Genomic DNA, 16,967 nt, shown 5'->3' with positions numbered 1-16,967 from the left:
AATTCTTTATTACCCAAATTTGGGCGAGGAAATTTTCCTCGCCCAAATTTGGGTCATAATACTATGGTGCTATATAGGGAGCTGATACACCCTTCCTCACCCAAAATTGGGCGAGGAAACGTTCCTCGCCCAAATTTGGGTGAGAAAGTAAACCTCGCCCAAAATTGGGTATTGATCATGACTTTTTCATTCTCAGTGCAGACTTCCGTTTGCAGTCCTACTTTCGGGTACTGTATTAGAATACCATGTAACGCACGGTTTTAGGTAAGTTGCGCACCCACCAGCGCACTTGCTTGGGCGAAATTTCAAATTAAAGCAACGCTTTTCTAACGGAATTGGTAATCCGTGGACTAAATGCCGAACATAGCGCACGCTACTGGCTCGTGGACATAATACAGTACTTATGAACGTTTCAGGTCTATTCTGAGGAAGGGAAGGAGGTGCGCGCATGTTCCTCGACGCTACTGCTCGGAAAAGGAGAGTTGTAGCAGTGTAGTCAACGTTCCACTTTATCGGGGCCAGTCCCACAGTCATATTTTCTAGAACTTAATTAACGAGTTTAGGCGTAACAGACCCATTGAACAGCACATTCCTGCAGCCTTGCCGCAGGACTAGCAAGCCTCCAGGGCTCCCCACCACCGGAAGTGAGCCAAAATATCTGAGCAGTCACAAGAGGTGTGATTATTTTGGTTATTTTCGGTCATTTCATCCAAAATCCTTTCGTTGCGGTTAGACTGCTCTGGAACCATTTGACACGCAGCGTTTTCTAGGGTGGGGAGGTGGATCCGGTTGAGTACTTTACAGAATCTACGCGTGAAACCACTGTGCACGCACACGCAGCCAGTTTACGTCGTAATTTCTGACGTACTGTTCCCCACACCCTCTCGGAGCTAGCACGGAAGGCCTCTGTTTTTCTTCGGGTCCTATCTCATCGGAATCACGTTCGCTTGTCGTCCGTCGGACCGCGAGTCTGCGTGTGGTAAGGTGAGCCTCACTCGCCTCACGGGTCGTACTTCCAGAGTAGTCGCAGTGTTGCACCGCAGTGAGCCGAAGACTCGCGTAACGTGTCAGTGTTAGCTCCATTCCAACTCGCTGGATCTGTATTCCTTCAGAGTGAGGTGCGCATTCCTGTCACTTCTTCCGTCTACTTTTCGGAGTTTCTTAAAACTATCAATAGAGTACTCCAAAGAAGCTCTGGCCCGGAAGAAGAAGAACAAAACCGGAAGTAAGAAATTGCAGTTTCTATGAGAAATATACGCTGCGGACCCTCATGCGCAGCGTATATTTCTCATAGAAACTGCAATTTCATACTTCCGTTTTTGTTCTTCTTCTTCCGGGCCAGAGCTTCTTTGGAGTACTCTATTCTTAGTCATCTGCACGCGTTGTCCTTATCAACATGATAGAATACGCTCCAACAGCACGGTACTAATGATATGTACTTTTCACTATAGACGCTCATTCGTTCAGTTTTGTACGAGACATCACAGTTTTTTTGTGCACACGAAATTTTCGTACGGAAAACTGCACTGTTCACACGTTGAGCACTTTGTGAACTGGTTGAAAAACTTTGTTTAGTAACGCGATGCCAGTGGGTTTTGGTAGCTCATGATGGATTAGACGCCGGAGGCATCATAAGTTAGCAGAATAAAGAAGGGTGAAGGTAGATGGATAGGTGGGAGGTGACAAAGGAATCATCAGATCTGTTTCCGGTGTTCTTCGTTGCTTTGCTTCTGTTTCAGAGATAGCTGAAACTGTCTATTTCTTAAACTCGTCATCAGAAAATTGACCCTTTCGTGATTCGAAGTTCTTCCTGGAGAGGGTTGTTTCCCGCTGATTGCCGTATCAGAGGTAGAAAGACTGCAAAGTGCGCGAACAGTCGTTTTTGTATGGAAAGCGTTGCTTCCGGTTTGTTCCCTATCCTGAAGGAGTCTCCTTGTCGTCTCTCTTCAGCTCTCCCCGTATAGGGATTGAGCCGAATACCACCGACAGTCCTGAGCGGCAACGGAGAGCACGCCCTTAAATCAAGAACACTGTTCAAAAGACTCAAACCCGTTTCCGCTGCTAGTGATTTGGCACGGTATGTAGTATCTGGCAAGCAAGCAGGGACTTTGAATAGAACCTGGACAAGTCTGATAGTCAGGACTATGACAAGTGGACTGAGCATCTTAGCCATTTCACGATTGAATGTATATTCAGTGACGACGTACACCGGTGCAGCGGAACTTGTTCGTACACCTCCAATCACTGGAAAAAATAAAGCGTAGTATTACCCTCTGTTTTCAAGCGTACACCGTTTACCCTTGAAACAAGCTCATCGGCCAAGATTCCCCTTATCTTAATGCATGGGGGAATTTCCAGAGTATGCTTAATTTCAAGCGTAACATCTTCAAGCGTAACTTTATGCTTGACTCAAGCATAGAGTTACGCTTAAGTTCTACAAGTGATTTGACATTTTTTTGTAACTGAGATAATTATCAGTCTTTCGGAGCAAAACGTTTTTTTTACAGTGGTGCGTTGTATGACTGTTTCGATCAAGGGCGGATCCAGGGACGGGTTCAGGGGGGGGGCGATGTCGCGAAAGTTGCCTACCTACAGGGGTAATGTGCGACTTGTTGCCTACCTTTCAGGCGGCTTCGCCGCCTTCAGGGGGGGGGGGGCGACGCCCCCATCGCCCCCCCCCCCCCTTGGATCCGCGCCTGGTTTCGATCAATCAAGGGCTTTTTTCAAGGGCTTTGTGTTTTCGGTGAGCTGGTTTGCTGGATCCCCGTTGGAAAACCAGGAACCGTTTTGGCCTGCTACCTGCCCTATTGCGCTTTCAGACACTTGTGACGCAGATAAGATTTGAACTGGAATGAAAATCGTTGGTTCAATGTACAGTGAAACTTCGACGAAGAAATCACTTCGTAACACGAATAAAACGAAACGCTATGCAAAATCTACGATGAAATGCTTCGTATTATGAAGCATTTCTTCATTATACGAAGCAATTCTACAATGCCTTCATGGTTATGGAGCAAATAGGGTACTTTCGTAGATCCTGAAACCGGAAGCAAGCAGACCAGCAGACGCCAAATTGGCCGGAAACTAACCTCTCTTCGGATCTAAAACTATAGCCGAGCTGTAAAAATATTGCTCGCGGAATACATATGCACTGCAAACAAGTATTAAACGACTGTTTATGTTCAAGTTTGGCCGATACGTTTGACTAACGTCTCTTTCCCATGTCAAGTTTGGATCTACTTCCGCCAACATGGCGTCTGTGTGCTTCCGGTTCAGGGATCCACGAAAGTACCCTTTTCCTCGCAGTCTGTTTAGAGTGTCTTATTATCCGTTTCAGCTACTGACGTGGGCATGGTCCTCCTAAAGATCCGACCCGTCCGAGTTATGAATGTGAAGCCACCCCAAGGCTGCTAGTTGAACCCCTAACCTGGACCCTGAAACTCTGTTGGCAGTGGAGCAGGATGGGCCGCAAGGACGAGGTGGTCCTGGGCGTGGACCTCGGCACCACCAACTCCGCGGTGGCCGTGTTCCGCGACGACTCGGCGGAGGTGCTGACGAACGACATCGACAAGCGCACCACCCCCAGCTGCGTGTACGTCAGGGACCTGGAGCGCCAGGTCGGCGAGGCGGCGCTGCGTCTGGCCGCCAGCTTCCCCTTCAACACCGTCAGGAGTAAGTGCGAGCCCCGGGGGCGCACACAGAGCGGTCCCATCCGAAAGACCTCATCAATGTGTCTTAATTAAAAGACCTTATTTGGGCGTTCCCACCAAATGAATCTTATCGGAAACGCAAGTGAATTTAGCCTAGTTTGATCAATTGGGACGCTGAGCATACTTCTACATGCACTATTGGTTTCTTTGATCTTTCATTTTCAAGTTTATGGGCAGTAAATCATAAATCGTACTGAGTTGTAGCTGTCAAATGGTCAAACTCAGTGAAATTCACCTGCGTTAAGATTCTCGGGGGGGGAAGGCCCAGACAAGATCTTTTGAATCTTTGAACCTGCTGGAGGAGATAACATTCCCGACAATCTTACATTTAATGTGCAGAATGTTATGAAAACCCCATGCTGGGGCGATTCGTAACAGCATGCAAGAGTTTGGAAAGCGCCTTAGATTTCGAAGATTACGGATTCCAGATTGATGCAATGGAGATGCATAGCCTAGATAAAGGGTCAGACTGCTCACCTGGCACAAGTTTGACACCGATATGCAGAATATTCTTTATTTGTATTGTCCGAAATCTGTTACAAATCGCCCCACTCTCCCTTACTTTATCGTCCAAATTTGGGTAAAGAAGGTTTCCGCACCAAAATTTGGGTGTTAATTGTATATTAGTTATCTATATGGCCAGATAGGAAGTAGGAAAGTTCCCTCATCCAAAGTTGGGTGATGAAATAATGCTCAAACAGATTTATGCATTTACGAAAATCTTCCCCAAATGTGATGTCATCACGTTCCTGGAATGAGACACTCTACCAAAAATGTCCTGTAAATGCTGTTAATTTATTACCAGTTTTCACTGTAGGTCAATTCACAGCGTTTACTGTGATCTGCTCACGGGATTCACTGTGATCTTGTTCACGGTGTTCACTGTGATCTGGTCCCCAGTGAACACTGTGAATTTGACGCCACTGAGCACCGAAGTACTGCAAATCAGGCTTCAATTCACGGCGTTTACTGTGGCCAGATCACAGTGAACACTGTAACTGAGATCACAGTGAACGCCGTGAACTAGTTCACAGCAAACGCCGTGAATTGCATAACAGCAAACATTGGTAATAAATTAACGGCGTTGACAGGACTTTTTTTGTAGAGTGGAGTGCGTGCTTTTTGGACAAACTTGTAGGGAATTTCGCACGAAGTTTAGCGACTTTTGTCTGGAAAATTCCGCTTGCACGAACTGTGTGAGGCTTACTATATTGTACTTGTACTGCATACTAAACGCAGGTACTGTTTGCCTGTAAGTAAATGTTGTGACACTAATTTTATTGAAACTTCCTTCGTGTCATGTGCGTTAACAGTAGCATTTACGCTTTTTGTAACAGTGAGTTTAAGCCTTAAACGAAAACTCATTTATGAGGTTGGAACAAATTAACTAATTTCAAATATATCAATTTTATATGAAACGACTAATAATTAAATTGCATTTGTTTAGACGTGAAATCCGTTCTGGGACGAACGAGCGTGCCCAAAGGAGAGGCCCCACTGGGTCCAGTGGTGACAAGAGACGGTGCAGTTAAGAAATCTATTTCGATTGTAATTGACAACACTGAGGCCGCCATATCATTGTCTCCTGAAGAGGTAAGATGCACACTAAATAACTACGTTGTTTTTTCTGCATAGCTTTTGCACAGAATTGAGCATACAACGCACAAGTTCGTGCGCAATTACGCACAAATTCGTGTATTTTAAGACCCATGCCATGCGCAAATTTGTGGAGTCCTCATATAGTAAGAAAGTGTGTGGGAATTTCGTGTTACAATACAATGTCAATTGTTGTTAGTGGGAGGAGTTCATATTCTTAACATCAAAATTCAAACACCAGAGAGACAGATACATAGACGCTAAGGCAAAAAATGAATAATGGGTCACTTTTTTGAAAAATGCAGATTTGAAATATTAATTTTAATCGAAGTAGCCTAAGTAGCTTTGAATGTTGAAATATGATCCCTTGACTAGGTTTCACGACGTAGTAGCCCCATTAGGGTGCGTCGATATGCACGACTTTTCAGATGCAACTTTTGGATAGCACTCAAAAGTTTCGTTTTTTTGTGCTGATTCCATAAGTGACCTCGGTTTTGCGATAGGACAACTCCTTCATGACCCTACCGGGCGTTTTCTGCCAAAAAGCGGAGTTTTTGTACTTTTTCTTGTTTTTTGGTTCCACATTCCATCCTAAACTGTCGGGGCGGCTGTTGCACGGTCGGATGGTCTCCGCCTACACTAAATACAAGTTTTGCAGCTTGGCTGGACCACCGTACACCTCACATATGTGTCGCAGAGCTCAATTTTCATACTTTTTTAACCACAATTTTTTAATTTTCCCCCCTTTTTTCAGCTTTTATCGAGGATTGTACTGACCAAGTCTGTCTATACCATGACCAGAGGTTGTATAAAGGAGTGTAGGGGCACATAGAACGCAAGGCAGTCGGTGGACGGGGGCTTGCTAGGGAGGGGGAGGAGGGAGGGAGGGGAGGTAGTGGAAACAAATTCCCCAAAACGGCCCAAATCAGCTGCTCTTGCCGAGCGCCACTGTGTAATGAAAGGTCGGAAAGTGGGACATAAAATATTTTATCGTTCTAAGTGACTAGACTTAATATAGAAAGACGTATTCTAGTGAAAAAAGTGCCACAGGACCATCCATACGACACAGGGACATCATTATTGAAAGAGAAGTGGTAAAAACGCCGAATTTTTAGATCTTGACGCCCATGGCCTCTGCTGGTTGATGAATCCGCGGCTTTTCTCGACGCCAACTGGTTGAGGGGTAACAGGACAACACGTGATAACATGAGGGTCATCGAGCCAGGTGGGAACTCGAGATATTTGGCCTCAAAGTACACACTTTTCCAAAAAAAAAACAAAAATCCACCAAAAATGCTGTTTTTTGACAAATCCGAGCCCCTGGCTTCGGCTCTGCGACAATCCCGCACCTTTTATCGACGTCAACTGGTAAAGGAGTACCAGGAAAACACGTTATAACATTCGAAGCATTGACCTGAGGTTGAGAACCTCAAGCGTGTTGTTGTCGTCCCCCTCAACAAGTTCTTGCCGAGAAAAGTTGCGGATTCACCATAGGGCCTAATGCTAGGTGTCGAATTTGTCAGAAAACGGCTTTTTTGGTAGATTTTTCAGAATAATATTAATTTTAAGGCCAAATATCACTAGTTCCGCACCTGTCTCAATGCTTCTAATAATGAAACGTGTTGTCCTTGTACCCCTTTACGAGTTGACGTCGATAAAAGGTGCGGGATTGTCGCAGAGCCGAAGCCAGGGGCTCGGATTTGTCAAAAAACAGCATTTTTGGTGGATTTTTTTTTTGGAAAAGTGTGTACTTTGAGGCCAAATATCTCGAGTTCCCACCTGGCTCGATGACCCTCATGTTATCACGTGTTGTCCTGTTACTCCTCAACCAGTTGGTGTCGAGAAAAGCCGCGGATTCATCAACCAGCAGAGGCCATGGGCGTCAAGATCTAAAAATTCGGCGTTTTTACCACTTCTCTTTCAATAATGATGTCCCTGTGTCGTATGGATGGTCCTGTGGCACTTTTTTCACTAGAATACGTCTTTCTATATTAAGTCTAGTCACTTAGAACGATAAAATATTTTATGTCCCACTTTCCGACCTTTCATTACACAGTGGCGCTCGGCAAGAGCAGCTGATTTGGGCCGTTTTGGGGAATTTGTTTCCACTACCTCCCCTCCCTCCCTCCTCCCCCTCCCTAGCAAGCCCCCGTCCACCGACTGCCTTGCGTTCTATGTGCCCCTACACTCCTTTATACAACCTCTGGTCATGGTATAGACAGACTTGGTCAGTACAATCCTCGATAAAAGCTGAAAAAAGGGGGAAAAATTAAAAAATTGTGGTTAAAAAAAGTATGAAAATTGAGCTCTGGGACACATATGTGAGGTGTACGGTGGTCCAGCCAAGCTGCAAAACTTGTATTTAGTGTAGGCGGAGACCATCCGACCGTGCAACAGCCGCCCCGACAGTTTAGGATGGAATGTGGAACCAAAAAACAAGAAAAAGTACAAAAACTCCGCTTTTTGGCAGAAAACGCCCGGTAGGGTCATGAAGGAGTTGTCCTATCGCAAAACCGAGGTCATTTATGGAATCAGCACAAAAAAACGAAACTTTTGAGTGCTATCCAAAAGTTGCATCTGAAAAGTCGTGCATATCGACGCACCCTAAGCCCCATCGGTCTTCCTCGGTTACTGTGGTACGGCAGTTTAAAAAAAAAAATCTCATTCAACGAACGTTAATGAAAGCAGATGATACTCGTTTGGTTTTCTTATGCGGGGTAGTATGGGGGCTCATTCCAAAGATAGTATTTAAAATTGTGTCTGAATTAAAATACATAGACTAAATACATATAGATCCGAGCGAGCTGGCCAGTGTTGGTTGGTAGCCGTGCCGAGCTGTGGCTTGCACCGGCCGCCGCCGAGCCCGAGCCGGGCCGAATCGGGAGGCATTGTTGCGCGAAATTCCGCGCAGACTGCGAGCCTCACAGAGCCTCACGCCTCACTCACTATCCCACCCCGGCAGCCAGCCCCTATTATATTGTTAGGATACACTTTTGGTTTCTAGACTCTCGAGTAAAAGCTAGCTGACACCTTCATGTGTTTTGAATTGTTCTAGGAATGTTGAGAGGTAGTAAAGGTATCATCTGCTAAAAACAGGCTGATTTGGCCCAATTGACTCATGGAACCAATTAAGCCACGAGCCTAGTTTTTCGTTGAATTTTGAAGGTCTGTCTTTGCTGCCCGATATGTGGCGTTGTGGTCGTTGCTCAGACATTCGCGCTGCCGCATTTGAGATCGATTCGCTCACTCATGGATTTGTAGCGGCCCGTCAACAAAAATGGCTTTTAATTGATTCGTGATCCACAATTGATTTTTTACCTTATGGCGTCATCCGTTTTACATGACCATTGGTTCGTTTTCGTTCTTTTAGTGTGGTTACCGCTGTGCCTCCTCTGCTGCCCTAGATTGCCGCCACGCTCCTGCTCGAGTTGAAGAAGGCCGCGGAGCAGCACCTGCAGACGGAGGTCAGCTTGGCAGTCCTCGCCGTGCCGTCGTATTTCAACGCGTCGCAGCGCAAGGCCGTCATGGACGCAGGTACACTCCAAATATTGTGCAGTGAAGATTCTCCACATTATGGTGAAAATGTTCCATATTAAGGTGGCCCAGCTGACTTCACAACATTCCATTGAGAATTCACTGTACCTTATATTTTGACGAATTTCATCGGTATTATGGAGAAAATTTCCACCACAATATGTTGGTGCAGCCTTTCACCGTAAGACATTTACAGTGTAGGCCTCTGTGTACATTAAACACATTATCTTTAAATACAAGGACTCTGAAAGAGACCTTTTAGGATCTAACTCACTGGACCAATGTCTTTTTAAACGATGACAAAAAGAGTAAATAGTTGGGCAACGCTTTGCTGACGCAAACCAAATTCACATCCTGTTTCGACATTAATATTTTCATACATGAATTTGATAGCTTTCTGTATTATTTTCAACTTGAGTAATCAAAAGCCTGTAGTTAGTGATGTGTTTACGGGAGTGAGCTTGACTGGGATATATTTCCTGGTATCAAATAGAGTGGGGTTGCAGTTATTGCCATTTTTTGGCGAAACATTTGTTTCTCGCCAAAAAAGTGGTAAGACTTTTGTTTCTCATCAGAAGTGTGGCGACGAATTTGGTTCTCGCCACAGAATCGCAAGACTTTTTTGTCTCGCCAAATTTTGACCATCAGTCTCGCCATTCAATTTTCAGTGAAGCATGGACCACATTTTGGGTCCACGGTTACAATCGTAGAATTCCCTTTGTTCCACGATTATCAGAGTTGCTCCATTCCTGCACTTGTTCATGTACACTTCCCGAGTATCCATTTGCAAGTGTGTGCTTGCTGTGCAAGTATCTCTCTAAATCGCTACGTAGTTTTTTAATGCAATTTTGAGCACATCCGATGGTGAAACAACATTGCCATCGCCTGGCGACACATTTTGTCCAAAGCCTCCTGCGAATTGTGCTGTCTTTGAACAATGCCGCCCGCCTGACGAACGCCTCGCGGACGCCAAATTGTACCATGTCGGATGTGCTTCAAACTCGAGGGATAAATCGAGTCGCGTGAGATTCAGTGTGCATTTTTTTTTATCCGACACGTTTTGCTTCAGCTCAGGGGAAAAGCTAAATTTGTACACCAAAATTCATCAAACACGTTAAAGTCACTTTAAAAAGTTTAAAATTCATCGAAATTTGACTGAAATTCAACGAAATTCGACTGAAATTCAACGAAATTAGACTGAAATTCAACGAAATTCGACTGAAATTCAACGAAATTCGACTGAAATTCAACGAAATTCGACTGAAATTCATCAAAATTTGACTGAAATTCTTCGAAATTCGACTGAAATTCCTCGAAATTCGGCAAAATTTGACTGAAATTCATCGAAATGTGACCGAAATTTATTGGATTTGTACACTGAAATTCACAGTGATTTCCCCTTGCTCTAGCCAATCTGGCCGGCCTGCGCGTGCCGTTCATCATGAACGAAACGACGGCCGCCGCCATGGCGTACGCGCACGACCGCGACGGCGAGGAGAAGACCGTGCTGATTGTGGACGTCGGCGGTGGCGGCAGCTCGGCCGCCGTGGTCAAGGTGGCTCTGAACCAGGTGGAGGTCATGGCGCACTCCGATGTCCGCCTGCCCGGTGGCGAGGACTTCGACGACAGGATGATGCAGTACCTCACTCAGGTGCGTCTGATAAAAGTGTCTTGTATCCGCCAAACCTCTCTCGGGCGTTCTAAAGCTACTCTTTTACCAGAAATCAATTGGCGGGGCACGCTCTTCGCCACAGGTTACCCGGGTCGGGCTGCCCTCTATGGGAAGTTGCCAAAATTGTGGGTCCTTTTGTGTCTTTGGGCCACAGTTTCCTTATTTTTCAACGTATCGACCTGCGGTTTGATTCCTATGACTGGGCTTTATCTGCCCTGCTATCCCACACACTAACCGAGCATGCAGCTCAAGCATCTCCCTGTCAAAACACGCTAAAACTAGGCAAAATGTAACTTCCGTGCTGTCCATTGTCCAAAAAGTCCGTGTTCCAGGGCAAAAATCTCCTGAACTATTTGTCGGAGAGCAAATCCGCGAACAGCCTTTTGTTCCGTTGGCAATCTTTTATGACACCCTTGGATAGCAATTTATTCCAGTGATTCGCACCCCCTGCTTTATTGGATGAGAAAATGTCCACCGTGTACTGGTTTTCAAACATCGTCAACTTTAGTTTCGCGCCTCACCGCCGAACCTGTAGCGAGAAAAGTTTGGCTCAGCGTCCAGAATGAGCGGCGTGGTTTCCTCTTTCCGGCGCGGTAGGCGGATTTTCGCTGGAGGGCTCCATTCCGGCTGGCTGGACCATCAAAGGTGAAAATCCGGCATGTGTCAGGTTTGTGTGTAACATTCCGTGTCATCAATAGCAAGCGTGCTACTCGGCCTATCGATTTCGGTCCACCTGGCCATTTTGCGCTTTCACGTCTCTTAAATTTTAGGCGAGACACCTGTTCGATTTGGTGAACGGGTTGGTCCGTTTTCACGGTTTGTTTGATGATGTAACGTCCGTGCCATGCACATTTTCGGTAACTTCCGTGCCATTCCCCCATGTAAAGTATGGGGGAAAAATCAAAGTGCGAGAAAATCCTGGCCTCCACTGTTAAAAAAATTCTTAAATTTAATACAAAATGTCATCTTAATTTTAATAACCTTTTGAAAGGATATTAAAACTCATAAAGGTTTGTGAAGTTTAAGACAATTTCTTACATTTACGAAAACATTTCTGACAAGTAATGAAAATATTGGTAACTTTCAGAAACTTTATTAAAATTGAAAAACACGTTCATAAAATTTAAGATTGTTTGCCAAATGTCATAATTTGTTTCTTAAAATTCAAAATTACTATGACTTCTCATATTTGATTCTCATCCTGCCAGTTAAAATTGTGATCATTGGACGCTTCACTACCAGTGTACGTAAAGAACAAATTTGGATGATCTTGGTCATGTGAAGTCGTGTTTGGAGGCCCTGGGATGAGCGCTTCCGCTGCCTAGCGGAGTCTCCGCCGAGAGGCTTGGAGTCATCCACATCCTAGAGCCCGCCTCGCAGAGCTCACTCGTGGCGCAGTTGGTAGCGTCGCGGTGCGGTAATCCGGAATTCCGGGTTCGAGACCGAGTTTCAACCACGCTTCCAAGCAACTTCGGCAGTGAAATCGACTACTACCATACAAAGAGTATCTCATTACGCATATAAGGTGTTAAATTTTTCCCTACTCTGTATTAAATTCTTCTTAAACGCAAAAACAACTTTTAAGAAACAGATTATTACTTTTCAAATTTGTTCTTACTTTTAAGAAGAAAATGTTAATTACTTTTACTACCAAAAAGTCTTTGTAAACTGCTTCATAAAAAAGTTTCTTAAAATTAAGATGGATTTTTTTAACAGTGATCCTTCGGAAATGCGTTTAGAATGACCCCTAGAATACAGGAAAAATACTAAAAAAAATTTAGAACGAGATAATTTTTTCATTTTTTTAGGAGCCAAAAGGACCCACAATTTTGGCAACTTCCCCTATAAGAGTGGCGTTTGGCGTTTATGTTAGGGTGTATTCGTGAATTAATCTGATCATTTCAGAAATACGCGCTGAAATTCATGGAGGAAAACTCTATTACCTATCGTGTTCATGGGAACTCCGTTTAGTTCCAATCTTTTTTTCGAAAAGATTTTCGCGACTTTGGAGCAATACTTTGGTCTTCAGGGGAGGTAGAATCTATCTTTTCTCAGATATTTCAAAGAGGGCTCCTCCGCAGCAATCCTGAAATGGACGCAGGGGGACCACCTCCGAGCTTATCCGACTAACATTTTGTATAGCTCTCCCGTGATGTTATGAAAACTGAGCAGAACAATGAGAGGGTCACCTTTCCCTCATTCTTTTTCTGGTTACGAACTTTCTTTTCGTGATTTCCTGATAGTAAGGAATGCATTTTTACTCAAGTTCCGGAAATTTTTCGCCGAAAGTCAAGAGTTTGCTAGCTTTTATGGAGAGCTCCACTCAGAAATTTCGGAAAAAGCCCATGATTTGTCTATTCCTTTTCTCAGAAATTTCTGACAGGCACACAGAAGTGCATGCTTGACAAAGCTCAAACTTGCCATTCACGCTCCTTAGTGCACATGTAGAGATATGCCAAGCATGCATTTGAAAGAGTGTAAATTAAGAAGACAGTTGGGTTTATAGCGTATCCTTCGAGTTTTGATCACCGTTCTTCAAGTTTTGATTGCTGTGATTAATTTTCCTCGATCATGCTTTCAGTGCATCAAGAGAGATCTTGGAGCAGAGGCCCTGGACCCGCGGGACTGTGAGATTCTCCGAGCGCAATGGACGAAGGCCAAAGAGAAACTGTCGCGGATCCCCCAGGCGACCATCAGCATCTTCCTGCCCGGCCTGGGGAAGGAATTCCGGTGCGACGTGAAGCGGGCGGACTTCGAAGAGGAGTGCGCGGAGCACTTCAAGAGCATTACTGATGGGCTGCTGGCGACGCTGAAGCGAGCTGAGGTAAGTACGTTCTAAGGCATTTCGTTGGTGCTGTTTGTAACGCTATACTAGACTTGTGTACTTAGTGCACATCTCAAGGAGTTTACATTCTAAACTCCTGTGACTTTTTAGAAATTCATTTTTATGCACGGTAACGTACGTAAGATGTGCATGATAATAATATTGCATCATTGCGTTCATTTTATGCATCTTCTTGCATAAAATTGTACACAATTGTCCATATGATTATGCACACCTTACGCCCGTACATGCGCATGCCTAATTATGCATAAAAAAGGCCACAACAGTGCAGTGTGCACTAACAAGTACCTAGCCTGTGGAGTCATGGACCTGCCTGTCAAGTACACATCTTTAGGCGTGCACGTGCGCTATGATGTAGTACTTGGGCACGCGCAGTCCATTGATCCAGTTCAGGAGATGAAAGGAAACCGTGCTTTCTTGTACACTGGTATGGATGTGTACTTGCTTAAGTGCACGCTTCTATGGATGTGTACTTGCTTAAGTGCACTCCTATTGATGTGTACTTGCTGAAGTGCAAGCTCCTATGAATGTGTACTTGCTTAAGTGCACTCCTATGGATGTATACTTGCTTAAGTAAAGTACACTCTAAAGCTCACGTTAGACCTTGTGGTGTGGTGGTGCACTTTGTACCTGGTGGGTGGGATATATAGCTGAGCGCATGTGTTCTCTTGTCTAATTTCTCACGTTGCGTTGACTCGCAGGTGAAACCAGAGCAACTGGGCGAAGTCCTGCTGGTGGGTGGCTCCAGCCGCATCCCTCAACTGCGCAGCCTCGTGCAGGAACTGGTGAAGGGCAAGCCGCTGTGCAAAGCGGTCAACCCGGACGAGGCGGTGGCCAAGGGGGCTGCCCTCATGGCCGCCAAGCGCGTCGAGCTGAAGCAGGAGGTGCTGTCCCTGGAAACAAGAATTAGGATGGGGAATAAAGAGGTTATTGTGCCAGCAAACACCAAGCTTCCTCGCGAAATTCCTCTCGTGGAGGACGCCAACATAGAGGTATGGATTAACGCTGAGCAGCGAGGTATTTGGATTGTGGACCCTAGCTTGTTGAATTATGTCCTGGTCAAAATGGAGGTTGCTCCACTAGTTCATTTCTACACACCAAATACTGTATCATGGGACTGACTTTTTTTGTCCCCTGAATAATGCAGTTTAAAGCACATTCGTCGATAAAATTTTGTGTCTACCAGGTGACACTAATTGTACAATGAGAAAGCAAATTGCAATAGGCGTCAGACAATATGTATCACCTGGTCCTGGTGGACACAAAATTGTATCGACGGACGTGCTTAAAATTGATTGCATCAAACCACTCTAATAAATCTTGATTATTTCTTTTTACCGTGCGCAATACTCAGCCTTGTTTCAAGCAAATCACTATATTTTTCCGTGTCATTTTCTCAGATTCTTCAAAAGGTCGGACGCGGCAATGCCATGGCACGAATATTTGACAGTAGACTTCCGTCTGCTCACCTGTTAGGAATTTACCACAGTGGATTTGTCCAATTTGGGAATCGTATACAGGGAAAGATAGATTGTCGTTTAGATGGGTGTCTACCTTCAGCTGTACTTCGAAGTCTCGCCAAGAGAATGCAGAGGCGCCAGGAAAATGAGAGAATAGAATCACAGAGAGTGGAAAGTAAAAATGCTCTCGAAGACCTGCTTCGTCATGTGCGTGGCCTTGAGGTTAGTCTGTGATCGTAGGGTGATCACGGTGTATCCCCACACCGTGAGGATTACAAGCTCACTTTGTAGCACTACACACCGAATGTCTTTAAACTTTTTTGTTCCATGGATGATGCTACTTTGAGCTCATTCAATTGTGATACAAATATGTGTGCGCCAGGTGGGACAAATTGTCCAATGAAAATGCTTTTTGCCCAGGCGCATAGGGTCACCAGGCGCGAACAAAATTATGTCACCCTTGAATTTGCGTGGGACTCAATATGTCCCACACACCAAATGGGACTTTTTTTGTCCCCCATGCAATTTTAAGCACAACCGACGCTGATACAATTTTGTTCCCGTCTGGCCACACATTTTATCTGAAGCCTGCTGCAAATTTTACTTTCACTAGACAATGTGTCCCGCCTGGTGTACACAAAATTGCATCATTCATGGGACAGAAAAGTCCCATGATATTTAGTGTGCATGCTTTATAGTTTAGCTACAGTTATGTCGGTGCTCTTTGGTTAACAGATTCCAGACGACGGTTTTCGGAATGACCTGGTCGCATTGCGCGACAAGTGTGAGAAGAAACTGCAGTGGCTGAACGAATATGGCAACAGACAATTCGCTGAGTACGATAACTTGCGTACTGAAATTGCAGATGCTTTGAATGACTACAATGCCAAGCGAGAAGCTGAGAGGACGAGGGTCGAGGCGCGGGAACAACTGTGCCGAACACTGCAGGAGATACCGTCCAATGTTAAGGTGAGATATTTAAAGAAAGAGAATGTGTTTTCACGAAATAACTACAGTCTGTCTCAGGTCGGAACGAGCCTGGAGACGATCGCGTTGTTGCAGCGGTAGTGCGGCTACCTGCTATTGAGGGTCGCAGCAGCCTGTGCCGGACCCCCGCTGCGAAGGGTCTGTCCCTTTTCATTTCAGAGGTGTTGCTGCAGTTGCCGAGGGAGGAGGCAAGTGAACCTCGCCACACTCTACCAATAATGTCCTGTAAATGCCGTTAATTTATTACCAGTTTTCACTGTAGGTCAATTCACAGCGTTTACTGTGATCTGCTCACGGGATTCACTGTGATCTTGTTCGCGGTGTTCACTGTGATCTGGTCCCCAGTAAACACTGTGAGTTTGACGCCGCTGAGCACCGAAGTACTGCAAATCAGGCTCCAATTCACGGCGTTTACTGTGGCCAGATCACAGTGAACACTGTAACCAAGATCACAGTGAACGCCGTGAATTGCATAACAGCAAACATTGGTAATAAATTAACGGCGTTGACAGGACATTTTTTGTAGAGTGCAGGCTCGTTCCGACCTGAGACGGACTGCACTGCACACATTAAATGTCATCGGACTTTTTTTGCCCCATGAATGATGCAATTTTAAGCACATCCGGCGGTAATGCAATTTTGTGTACGTCAGGCGGGACAAATTGTCTTGTAAAAGTAAAATTTGCAGCAGGCGTAGTTCAAAATGTGTTGCCAGACGGGAACAAAACTGTATCAGCGTTGGATGTGCTTAAAATTGCTTAAGGGGGGACCCTGGTGAAAAAATCGCCAAAATTCCAATAAATAGTATTTTCAAAGTTCATAGATAAAAATGTGCATAGAAGGTTTCAGATTCAACAGGTTGAACACCTTTAAGCTAAAGGGGTAGTTTCTTTATCATTTGGAAGGAAATAACATTGAGATCAGTTGTCGTTGGCTTCTACGCTCAACTTCACAGCTTTGCTCAGTCGACAAAAAATTTTGTCGTAGAAAGACTTCCTGCGTTCCTGGTTGACACCTACATGAGTCGTCTTGCATGGACTCTATTCATTGATGACTTGTTGACAAATTTTAGTGATGGAATCTTGATATCAGCCCTACTTTTTTTAAAACACACCTAAAAGTTTGCAAAAAGGGAAAAAAATCACTTTTTTCTTAATGTTAAA

The 16,967-nt window shown here is 44.9% G+C and overlaps 1 protein-coding gene across 16 annotated transcripts in view; it reads left to right on the top strand.

The window, feature by feature from the left end:
* The window catches only part of LOC117641867 (chaperone protein DnaK 2-like), a 28,251-nt gene that overhangs the window by 1,073 nt on the left and 10,211 nt on the right, over positions 1-16,967 (top strand). For 3 of the 16 annotated variants that reach the window (XM_034379576.1, XM_034379592.1, XM_034379591.1), the window contains exons 1-10: positions 2,110-2,225; positions 3,453-3,672; positions 5,158-5,303; positions 8,711-8,840; positions 10,250-10,491; positions 13,094-13,336; positions 14,059-14,349; positions 14,758-15,039; positions 15,553-15,786; positions 15,834-15,992. In XM_034379576.1, the coding sequence (XP_034235467.1) occupies positions 2,145-2,225; positions 3,453-3,672; positions 5,158-5,303; positions 8,711-8,840; positions 10,250-10,491; positions 13,094-13,336; positions 14,059-14,349; positions 14,758-15,039; positions 15,553-15,786; positions 15,834-15,992 (2,028 nt within the window). In that variant the 5' untranslated portion in view covers positions 2,110-2,144. Of the gene's footprint in view, positions 1-240; positions 265-543; positions 676-790; positions 1,119-1,521; positions 1,661-1,890; positions 2,078-2,109; positions 2,248-2,836; positions 2,861-3,452; positions 3,673-5,157; positions 5,304-8,710; positions 8,841-10,249; positions 10,492-13,093; positions 13,337-14,058; positions 14,350-14,757; positions 15,040-15,552; positions 15,787-15,833; positions 15,993-16,967 lie in introns of those variants that run through there. The other 13 variants (XM_034379578.1, XM_034379586.1, XM_034379588.1 and 10 more) reach the window with 11 other exon arrangements.

Source organism: Thrips palmi, unplaced genomic scaffold (genome assembly GCF_012932325.1).
Source record: "Thrips palmi isolate BJ-2018 unplaced genomic scaffold, TpBJ-2018v1 HiC_scaffold_15, whole genome shotgun sequence".
NCBI classification, from domain to species: Eukaryota; Metazoa; Arthropoda; class Insecta; order Thysanoptera; family Thripidae; genus Thrips; species Thrips palmi.
This window is presented reverse-complemented; position numbering and strand designations above follow the sequence as displayed.